Source organism: Pholis gunnellus, assembly GCF_910591455.1.
Source record: "Pholis gunnellus genome assembly, chromosome: 12".
In the NCBI taxonomy this organism is placed as follows: domain Eukaryota; kingdom Metazoa; phylum Chordata; class Actinopteri; order Perciformes; family Pholidae; genus Pholis; species Pholis gunnellus.
In genome coordinates this window covers 10,172,967-10,184,688 of record NC_136539.1, presented here as the reverse complement: position 1 = coordinate 10,184,688, position 11,722 = coordinate 10,172,967, and the positions used below count along the sequence as shown (strand labels likewise).

At 39.1% G+C, this 11,722-nt stretch overlaps 1 protein-coding gene across 2 annotated transcripts; it reads right to left on the bottom strand.

The window, feature by feature from the left end:
- Positions 1-708: 708 nt before the first annotated feature.
- LOC306703675 (immunoglobulin-like domain-containing receptor 1) lies at positions 709-9,863 on the bottom strand. Of its 2 annotated transcripts, none has more exons than XM_079169725.1 (8): positions 9,594-9,863; positions 7,670-7,840; positions 6,145-6,294; positions 5,693-5,812; positions 5,436-5,582; positions 5,128-5,253; positions 3,229-4,154; positions 709-2,167 (listed from the first exon to the last, which is right to left on the bottom strand). In XM_079169725.1, the coding sequence occupies exons 1-8, from the start codon at positions 9,640-9,642 to the stop codon at positions 2,129-2,131; spliced, it is 1,728 nt and encodes a 575-aa protein (XP_079025851.1). In that variant the 5' UTR covers positions 9,643-9,863; the 3' UTR covers positions 709-2,128. The 2 variants fall into 2 exon arrangements, with proteins under 2 accessions (XP_079025851.1, XP_079025852.1); XM_079169726.1 differs by having other exon boundaries at positions 3,327-4,154.
- Positions 9,864-11,722: the final 1,859 nt, after the last annotated feature.

Genomic DNA, 11,722 nt, shown 5'->3' with positions numbered 1-11,722 from the left:
ACTTTGACGATCTCACTTCCCCGCTGGAGCACCAATCAGACCGCAGCATGGCGGGCCCACAGGCCCAACCCCCCACCTCCTCTCAGTCAACAACGGTTCTTCAGCTTCATCATCTCCAAGTTACTCAGAATGCAACATAACTATCTTCGAATAAACCATTATTTCAAATAAGTTGCCTTTATGCTATGATGATTACTACATTGGTAATACATCTGTGACACTGTTTAAGTTTCATGCCTTAATTCTGTTTCATAGAAAACATTGCTGTGGAAAGAAAAATACAAGTTTTCATCTTTTAGTCATGTACTAACACACCACTGGACTCAAATCAGTCCGTACAGTCTGCAGATCTTATTAATAGCATCTGGTTCACCCAGCTGGCAGCAAAGCTTTTCTTCTTAATCAGACTTTAATGAGTCTTGAGTGTACAGTCATGTCTGGTTTAACCTGTTATGATTCCCCTGGGGCAAAATGTTGCTGTTGTAAATTCTTATGAAGTGTGCTGTGTATAAGCTCTTATTGTTACTATTTATAAAGGTATAAATGGCAGCTTCACTGTGTTTTGCCCAGAGCCTGCATTAGGTGCATTAGGTTCAACTGGATGTACATGTTAAGCAACTAAATGTAACATGTAGCCGACTACAGTGTTTCTCTAGTGGGGGTAGGAGTACCCCTATGGGTACTTTGGAGTACTGAAGGAGTACGTGAGATAAAAAAAAGAAGTTTATTTAAAAAATATCAGTCATTTTCAAATGGTCAACTTCCACAATGTTTGTTCAGTTACGTTGTATTTCAAAGGGGGTACATCATTGAAAAAGTTTAAGAACCACTGGCCTACAACACACAACTATTAACCCACATCTTTACGGTACATAAAAAACAAGCTGTCATTATTTGAATATAGGCATTAGCATAACTGATGTACAGAATCTAAACATAAGCCAAACATAAATCTTCATGTACAGTTCATCAATATTTAGTACACCCATCCAGCCAAAACCAATTTAAACTGTTTGATCAGAGCACAACGTCCTAAATCAAGTTCAAATTACCAGTTTAAAGTCTTGGATTTTATGTTCTCCCCATATGGTTCAAGTTGAGTTCATTTCTTCTATGAGTTTCTCTCTGTGTCAATTAGTTTGATGAAATGCAACTTTATTTAGGATTGTGCACCATGTGAGCATAATAAAAGCTTTTTACACAAAGACCCAGTTGATATTTTATTTTAGTGGTGCAAATTCCCAGATAAACTTGCAGGAAGTGAAATTAGCAGCTACCCCTGGAAGTCCAGAGGGCAGTTGCACACTTTGCCCAGTTAATAATTAATCTATAGGAACAGCCTTTTGATTTAAGTTATCATTTTGGTTTGTTTGGGACCGACAGATCAATCGAGCAATCTATATAATGTATAAAACATATGTATAAATGTCCCGCTTCCCACTAGCTGTATGTAAAAAGGTTTATTTAAAACATACATTCATGAAAATCCCAATTATGTCTGTGTTGATCATTCACTAAGCTCAGTAAGTCCACCAACTCTGTCCATCTTCATACAACACACTTTATATTGCTTTCTAATGTTATTATGGGTGTAAGGTTAAAAAAAACGACACTTTAAATAGTACAAGAAATTATGGAAAAATTAGAAAATATAAAAAACAAACAAATACACACTGTATCTGTCTCACACATTACATGTTCACAATGAACCTAAATAAACCAAAGGATCTCACAGTATCCAACATTCTACTTGATGAAACTGTTGACCATTTACTTAAAAAACACAAAGAAAAGATACTTCCATTCATCACCAGACACAAATTACACCGTTTAAAACAGCTCGGACAATAATCACACATGGGCTTCATAACATCTGCAATTTAAAGGCACAACTGAACAGTTTTTCTTCATGCATGCATAATAGTTTTCGTTACACTCACATACAGTGCATTCAGAGTAAAAGTATATCCATGCAGTACATTTTCATGACTCTCTATTACATTTCACAACAATTATATTCTTGCAGGCTGATTGAACAGATGAGAGTACCTACTGTTTGTCTTCATTTTCACCGTTCTGGAAACATTCAGGAACAAGTACAAGAAAGAAAAAATAAAATAGAAATGATTCAGATGACTACGCTGGTGCCGCTACGGGAACTTCTATCCTAAGAGAGAAAAGTGACAGAGGGAGAGTAAAGTTAAAGACGTAGATATCATGATTCAATCCCAGTGGTGGAATGCAACTAAATACTTTTACTGAAGTAACCTACTGTACTTGAGTGAAGTGCAATTATGTCACATTGTATTCCCATTTTATGCTACATTATTCTTATACTTCACTACATTTCAGAGATAAATGTTGTTATTGTCACTAAACTACTTTTATTTGACAGTAGTTACTGTTCATTGTTACATTAAAAACATGATAAGCAGTACTATACTACTAATCTACCCAGTAGTATACAAAGTATCTAAAATTGTCTCCACATTGACATAGTACAACATTAAAATGCTCTTACATGTATTTGTTAGTGATTAAAAAAAGAATATACTTTAAATTATTTAAGTATATTGAAATGATACTTATATACTTTAAGTACTTAAGGATGTGAGGACCTTTTCACCAATAGTCAATATACAAAAGCAGAAGAAAAGATCAAAATAACAAAGAAGTAAAAAACAAAAAAGGTGATGAAAGAATGTCTACAGCCATGCTAGCAGCGCTAGGGGTGTTTTGAGCTAAATGCTAACTGCAGCATGCTAACATGCTCACAATGACAATTTTGACATGCTGATGTTTAGCAGGCATAATGTTTACATGTTCACCATCCTAGTTTAGCATGTTAGCATGCTAACATTTGCTAATTAGCACTAAACGCAAAGTACAACTGAGGCCGATGGGAATGCCTTTAGTTTCGCAGGTATTTGGTCATAAAGCAAAGTATTGGACAACTTACAAATTGTGACCTAACCTCATAGTGGCCAAATAGAAGTTCTTACATTTTAGCGAGTGGGGAGGTGAATGTCTGCACAAAATGTAACAGCAATCCAACAAATAGTTGTCAATTGTGATCAATTTTACTCTGGGCCAAAGTGCTTGACTGGCTAAAAGTGATGAAGGAAAGAAGCCATGGCTAAAAAGTAACAGGAGACAGAAAGCAATGAACCAAAGCGATGAACTCATCAGACCATTGGTTTAGAGCTGACATCAGTATTTGGATCTTACAGAAAGGCGGTCGTAGTTCCTCCGACCGTTACTACGTCCTGGCTGGTTCTCGATGGAGAAGTAGCTGGGGGGCTTCTCTGGCCAATCCTTCCCTTTACCTCCTTTCCTCCCGCTGCTGTCCTCATCTGAGCTCCAGGATCCGTTGCGACGCTGAGGAGGCGAATAGCTCCTCTCCCTGCGAGCTGCTCTGCTGTGTATCTCCTCCATCAGGTCGTCGCGACTACGAGTCCGTGGTCTGGAGCCACCTCCTCTCCTCCCGGCCGAGCCTCCTCTCTTGTTCCTCGAACTCCTGTGTGGCTCTCCTGCTCGCCTGTTCTCCCATTCGGAGTCATCGCTGTAATCGCGCAGGATCCCTCGTCTGGGAGGGGAGACGTCCCTATAGCCACGACTGTCGCGGGGGAGACCGCCTCCGGGACGATTTGTACTCCCACTGGACTGGCTGGATATTCTGGGACCACCTCTGCCTCCGTCTCCACCACCAGGCCCCCTGCGTGAGGAAAAGCTGGGTACCCGCTGGATTATAGGAGGCAGGGTGATCACCCTTCTCTCTACCCCTCTCACCCCCATCTCATCCAGGGCCGACAACATACTCGGGGGCCCTGGTGTGTAGGGAACTGCTTGAGGAGCCGGCTGATGCTGTAATGGGAGCATATTCTGGTGACCGTGTGGAACCATTTGAAGTGCTCCCACATCCAGCCCCCTCACCTGGTTTTCCAGGTAGTCCAACACCTGACCAGTGCCACGATTGCTGCCATGCACACTGCCGTTCACGTGGTGTGGATGAGGAGGAGGCTGATGCTGATGCTGATGCTGATGCTGTTGCTGAAGCTGTTGCTGTTGCTGATGCTGTTGCTGCAGGGCCATGGGTGACAGCTGCATGGGAGCCATGGCAAAGTTTTGTTTGGTGGGGTAGTCCGAGTACGAGCCTGAAACAAAAGTGACAGACAGACGTGAATAATCTGCACCAGCTGACTTTTGGCCACACGGAGGCACCAGAAACAAGCTGTAAACACAACATTGGTACATTTTCATCTAACAAAGTTGATATGTTGTGAGCAAAAAGTTTCATATTTACATAGTCAGCAGTTAGGGAGCAACATGTGTTTAGCTAGTCACTAAATGTGTCTCGTCTTGGTATTGGGCAGGTTGGGTACAGTTGGTTTTAAGAGCTTTGTTTTTGCTATGGGAGTAGTAAAAGTTAACCAAAACTCTAGAGCTGAAGGTAACAAGTTTGTTGCTGATTATTTGCAGCTTCATCACTAAGAAAAACTCACATTCAAGCAGTCATGTGATCAATTATTCATATAAAAATATTGATTATAGCTGCTTTAATCTAGGCTTATTTTTTCACAGGGACTTTTCATTACTATATTATTATCTCCCCCATTTTTATAGTTTGAGTTTGATTTACTGACTAAAACATCTTTTACACTCTCACAATCCAAGGTCAAAATCCAGATAAGAGAAGCTCACACGTAACAAAATGTTGCCATGAGTCGCATGCAGCACCATGTAGCACCATGCAGCACCATGTAGCAGCATTTTGCCCATCAGGCTACATACAGGCCGTCCTAACTAACTGTTGGAGAACAGGAAGATCTCCAAACACTACTTACCAATGACTCTGACCTTATCTGAATGTTTTAAGCTACTTAATCAGTAATTAAGTATTATCTTAATCACCTAAAAATGTGCTAGAACTAAACAATCAATAAAAAAATGTTATTTGCTTGATATAAATATATTAAATATTGACATAAAAGTAGTGTTCACATAATGTGGACATTGTATCCTCCAACTACTGAGACCAAACATACGCCCTTGGGTCTGAGCAAGAATGATGCAACACCACATCACATTCAACAAAGCATTCAAGGGAAGTCTTTTGTGTGTATTCACCTGAGTACAGTATGGGAACGCCCTGGGAGGAGGCGTTGGAGCTAATGGGAGCGTAAATGGGTTGACCGTTCATCCAAGGAGACATCGCCTTCTGAGCCTCTCGTATCATCCTGTGCTGCATCACAGCTGAAATGCAAAGAGGGGGGGGGGTCAAAGGTTTGTGTGACTCGGTATTCACTTGGCAGATTTTCATATGTAGGCTTGAGCAAATACAAAATCTGCAAGAGACTAAATTTGATCGCTGGATACATATTTGTGTAAAATAATCAGTAAAATGTGATGTAGTTTATGGTTTTTATAAGGAGCACCTTTCTCCGGGCAGCAGCATGTCTGTGGACAACACGGGCAGCGGACGTAGCAGCAGCACTTCTGCGGGCAGCACTGGCAGCAACATATGCAGAGGAGCATGATGAGCAGGAGAGCACCGAGGATGATTAACAGGACGGTCAGCCAGTCTGGAACAAGTGAGAAGAAACATGATTACTGATATTTCAATCTCGGAAAGTCTTTTCAGGCTCTTTGTGAGCTCGAGTCGAGCGCCACAAGCTGAACTGAGGAAACTCACGGTATACGATAAGTTTGATTTCACGGTCCGAGTCGCCCGTCGTGTCACCGGCAGCGTCGATGGAGCAGAAATACACGCCGTTATCCCACCACATCACCTCATTGATGATCAGGTCGGCCTCTGTTCACAGACATGAGACAAGGATTCTTGGGATTAAAGTGTATTGAACTGGATCACTGCAGTAAAATGTAAATACAAATATTCAAACAAAAAGATGTTCAAGACAACCACAAAACATTTGCAATGGAATGCACTGATTGGCAAATAGTTCTTTGTTAACAGTATGTTCACAATCCAAACCATCTTAAGTATTACATTCAAGTACATACATTTTCCTTATTTCTATACAAACACATGCAGCTTGTACAGTGTCTTAAAATGTAGTCATGTATGATCGTATTGACAGTTCAGACAGAAATACTGTATCAACATTGTGATGGGATTAAACTTACGGTTTTGAATGGTTATTTTGCGTATTCTGTATTCTGCACCCAGGATGGGCTCATTAACGCCCCTCTTCTGGATCACAGTGCGGATAGTTCGCTGGCGGTCCGGGCAGTCGTTGGCGGGGTCCTGACCCAGCTGCAGAGCGGCCTGATAGGCTTCAGGAACAGAGGAAAATACCATGAAATATGTTCAATTTATTGCATGTGGCACTTATTCCTTCAAAAAGTACAACAATCAGCTTTTCAGTTTCAGCAGGTTAATAAAGCTGAATAACAATTGAATAGCAATTAGCTTATAAAATGTAAATCACCATGTTCGTGTGTGTTGCTGCTGCATGAAAGTTAGTGCGTGCTTAATTACATTGTCATGACCATCATTTTCCTTTCTTGCGATATTACAAAATACTGCTGCTCTAATAACATAAGATATTATCGTAGTAAACTGACTTAAATTACTTTCATTCATCAAACAAAATGTCATAAGCTATCACTCAACTACTGTTTTCTTACACTTGTATTTTTCAGTTTATAACTTGTCAATGACTGTTTAAGGATAAAACCATAAAACAAGACAAGAAAGATGCCCTGTTAAAGAAAGCAGCTTCAACAAACTTAGTTGACTAAACCTGAGATGGAAAACTCTGAGTTTTGAGTTCCTGAACAGTTGATCAGAGTTTATTAACTCTGAGTTAGGCTCGTGTGTGATAAATGAAAACATCATCAATGAAGCTTCAATGAAGGTGCAACAGGTAAACCACAGGCAGTAATACTATATATATACACACAGTAAATATTTTGACTCACTCATATCACTTGAGTCAACGTCGGTTTGGGCTGAAAACTAAAAGTTTTAAAATTAAAAAGAAAATGGTATACCAGACATCTTTAGCCCGTTACTCATGTCTGCTTGAGGCGAGCAGCTCGAGGCTACATTAGATGCTAGGTCAAGTTGCATTGTGGGTAATGTAGGCCCAATTTTCACAAAAAAAGAAGAATGGATAGAATAAAAAAACACAATATCTCTTGTTTCTTGCTGCATTCATTTTTATACTTTTAAGAAAACTTGAGCCCAACAATGTCAAGTGAGTGAAATGCTACTCTTTAAAGCGAGTGTTTGAACATAAAAAACCCTAATAATACTTTAGATAGTACAAGGAGACTCTGTATTGGAACAGCAGATATAGGGAAAAAAACAAGTTGTCAGCGAACATTTTGCGAGTGATATCTTCCTTAAAACTTTAACCTTATTATTTTGATAAAAGTATTACTGGGAGACAAGGTTCTAGTTAACAGTTAGATGTAAAAAAATACCAAACATCCAAATGAATACAATATATTTTGTTCTGGTCATTCTTCTGAGCATGAAAATATGACAAAACAAGTCTTTAGTGCTCCAGAGAATGAAAGCTACTGTGAAAAAGCTCACCGCGTCTGCAATTTGTTTATGCACACCACTATCTTTTTTTATATTTTGGTTGAGCTACACTATCGCACATTCAAAACCAGGGCCTCCTTCCACCTGCAGCCTCACCTGTGGAGTAGTACTCCAGCACCGGGTCTTTACAGAAGGACTTGAACCTCCAGGTGACCAGCACATCCTGAGGGTTTGCTGAGGTCGAGTAGTCACAGCGAAGGATCACAGAGGCAAACAGAGTCGTGCTCCTCTCTGTCTCTGGAACAATCACCTGGATGGACAGCAGCTCTGATAAAAATAACGACAAAGTGTAAAATAACAGCGCCCACGATGACACAATATATGAAATCACTGTAACTCACTGTAACCTTTTGTGTGTTTGTGTTGCAGCTTTGCTTGATGGATAAGAATCTCACTAAACTGGTTAACAGTTTACAACAGAAGTCATTACGTGTGCACCTATTGTACTCTGTCAATGGAAGTAATAACACGTCAATCACGATCAGCGATGTAGAAGTGACGAAAACAAGCTGATGACAGGCGACCTCACTGCTAATAGAGAAAAGTAGCAATTAAGGTTTGACTTCAAACACTTTCTTTTTTAAATAGTTGTTCAAATCTGATAGAGGTGAATGAATGTCAGTAAGTGTCCGACATGTGCTGGCAGCTTTTCTCAGTTGATTTATGTCTTGAAGAATATACAGTAGATAGATTAGGGCTGCAACTAACAATTATTTTCATTATCGATTCTTCTGACAGTTATATATAAATCGAAATTGTTTGATACAATAAAACACAGAAAAGTGTAAAAAATGTGTATTACTATTTGGCAGAGCTCAAGTTGACTTCTTTAAATTGACTTCTTTAAAGTCCCAAACTATTGTCGAGGATATTTTTGAAAAGCTGGAGCCAGTCAATTTCAGCTTTAGTGTCACTGGTTTATTTATTTTTTTTACAACTAATCAAGTAAGATTCTTCTCTAAGCCACGACATCATATCCTGACAACATGATCAGGTGTACATCCAATAACCCAGCTGTGTGTATTTTATCCAATTGCAAATGTATTTTAATTAACAACTTTGGCTTTTTGCCTTTTATTTACTGAGAATACAATATAAAACTGAACAAACAACTGGGAACATATTCTATGAACCACCCTGTCCAAAAAACACAGACATGTAAACATTTACAAAACTGAACTGCAGGTTTTAATAGTTTTCAGACTAGATTTCTCCACAACAACAACAACAATGTTGTTAATATGTAATTAATATTCTGATATAAACGTAGGTTTTGATGCAGAGCTGAGACAATTAGCCGTTCAACAGAAATTGATCTGCAACTATTTAGATTATATATTCATAGTTCAAATCAGATGTGATCTTCCTTGTCTTACATGATAGTAAACAGAAGATCACAACATTAAATACTCCACCCTGGCTCTTGGGAATATGACTAACATGTTTAATCTATTTCTGATCGATGAATCTTGTAAACAATCTGCAAACTAATTAATAATAAAAAATGATTGCATTTGCAGCCTTTTAAAGCTAATTTACTAGGATATAGAGCACAAGCACATTGTGAGGCTTGAACAAGAAAATGTAATTCTTGCTTGATAAACGACTTTAAAAAGTTTGTTCAGTTGTCAAAATGATTGATTTACTTTCTGTCTATATTTGATGTATTATTTCAGCTCCACAGGATAACATGTTATTATGTTATTACATGTGTTTTCCAAGACCGTCTGATGTATATTTAATACTGTCTTCTGTAAAAACGAGGCTGTTTCTACTGTGTGAACTGTTTGTTGTTAAGCACACCTATTATAGTGTGCAGTCACGTGACCAAAGTCGGCCTTGTCCTATTTCCACCTGTCGATAATTAACGTGTAGACATCACTGTTAGTTTCGACTGTTTGCTTAAGTAGCTTCACCTTAAATTCCGCCGCTTACGCTGAAAAAAAAAGCCAATGCAACTTGAATAAAGTATAAATGTTAAAGACAACATGTGTTTCCTGTAACGCCTTTAACGCCTCACCTGTCGGCAGGTGAGCCAGCAGAAGCGCCATCAGTATCATATTTCCCATCTCGTCGCTCTATATCCCTCCGCGGAAGCTTCGCTCTCTATCCCGTGGGAGACTCAAAATCCACCAGAAATCCCGAATATTTGGAGAAAACCGTTTTGCATCCGTTGTTCTGCATAGTAACTGTTCTTCACACTCGAGACGACATGCTAGTGGGGCTGTGTTTGTTCTCTGAGGTGGAAGACGAGTGTTTACAGCCGAACGGAGGAACAAGTTGCTTACAGAGCGAAAGAGAGAGTCGGTGTCGGAGGCGGATCATCCCCCTCCCCCCTCCAGCTTCAGGTGACATCATTGACCCCGCCCTCTCTGACAGGTGTAACGTGGAGGAAATAAAAAGAGGAGCAGGAACAACATACAGAAAAGATGTTGATGTTTTCCAAATGAGTAATTTGAGTCTTTCACAAACAATCACATGTTTTAGTAAGTCTCTTCTTTTGTAGTATGACAAGGGTTAAGACAAGTTGAGAAACAGTTCGATTAGCACATTACTAATTTATTAATTGTCTATGTTTTGATGAGTTCAGTGACCCTTATGAATTTACATGGCAGATGCAAACATTCTTTATGTGAATGTTAATATCCAGTCCATCAACCCAGTTGAATCAAAAGGAGTGAAACCTGCATAATCTGAATGAAGTAAAAAAACAAACAGGTCAGCTCGTCTGATGGTTTTCATTTATTTGTTTGCGGCAAACAGCCCCGAATGTATAGTTCCCTTTCGCGATGAGTCATATTGTCCGAGCTCTTTGTGCGAGGATGTTTACAGTCTCTCGTCCAGGAGGTGGACCCCAGCGAGCTTTGCTGTTGACACAAAACAAGCCCGCCCGAGCTGAGCTCGAGTGCCGCTCTCAGCTCACTGAAGTGCTCTTGAAATCCTGAGAAAAATGCTGCGTTCATGAAAAGCTTTGCCATCACATCTGTGTCTGGCTCCACTCTGATCCTGGAGACAGTCCAGTTTTTTCAAATACCTCCCATGTCAGTATCAGGGGAGGATGTACCTTTTGATTTTCTGTGGCTTGCTATCCAGTCTGTACACAACTTTTACACTGTACTTAGGCTGTGTTTTAAACAAATGTTCTTCTGTTTTGTTTTTGATCAACATTGAGGCTGAATTTTGCTAGAAATAAAAGCAAAAAGACTCTAAAGGGTTGCAAAATGACCATACAGAATCACAAAACAAACATAAACAGACGCAATGTAGCAACACGTAGTTCTTCTGTAAATGTTAATTGTTATAATGATGTGCCATCTAATACTTTCTGTAAACATTTTAAAGCTGCACACATGCTTTACACGATAAAGTGTGCTGATCGCGTGTGTAGTTCTGTCGATGGTTGTCATTAAAGCTCAAGTGTTTGTTTAGTTGTGTGTTTGATAAGCTTCGATAAGAAGTACACTGGCTTTATCCGAGGTACACACTTTATCACACATATTGTAAAACACAATAACCACTCAAACATCAGATTCTGCTGCAGACAGTGTTGTCATGTATCTTACATCAAAATCAATTTTAACAAAACAATTGAAATACTGATAAATGCAAGCAGTTTGTGTTTCTCTGTGGAGAGTGTGGAAGTGTTGAGAACAAATTAACACTAAAATAAAACACTGAATTTTCACTCCTGAAAGATTGTTCCTAGATAAACGTAACTATCCGCCCATCTGAGTTTATACTTGATCCCCTTATTTGGTAAATAAAAAAGAGTTAAGACTCAGAAGTCTGCTCAGCAACATATGATCTATAAATATATATAAATATGAAACTGCTTGTGTACAGTACGACACTTTCACGACACAATTTATCTTCTGAATTATGTGACGTAGTTGATTGACTGAAAAAAAACCTGAATCAATTCAAGGTTTAAGTAAAACTGCTAAACATTCTTAGCAGCTGCTTATTTGGGATGATTTGCTGCTTTTCTTTGTCTTATGTGTTAATGAACCAAATATCTTTTGGTTTAAAACTGTTGGTCGCATATTTAAAAATCTCAATGTTTTGTTATTTCTCACTATTCTCTGACATTCTATAGACCAAATGATGAATGTTTAAAAACAATCATAAGCTGCAGTCCGAGCTGTATAT

Excerpts from the sequence above, each read along its gene's own strand:
- LOC306703675 (XM_079169725.1), bottom strand. The coding sequence starts at position 9,642 with ATGGGAAATATGATACTGATGGCGCTTCTGCTGGCTCACCTGCCGACA. Across the intron at positions 7,841-9,593 it reads GCTGGCTCACCTGCCGACAG|AGCTGCTGTCCATCCAGGTG; the intron begins GTGAGGCGTTAA and ends TATTTTTATCAG. Across the intron at positions 6,295-7,669 it reads GCTGGAGTACTACTCCACAG|CCTATCAGGCCGCTCTGCAG; the intron begins GTGAGGCTGCAG and ends CTGTTCCTGAAG.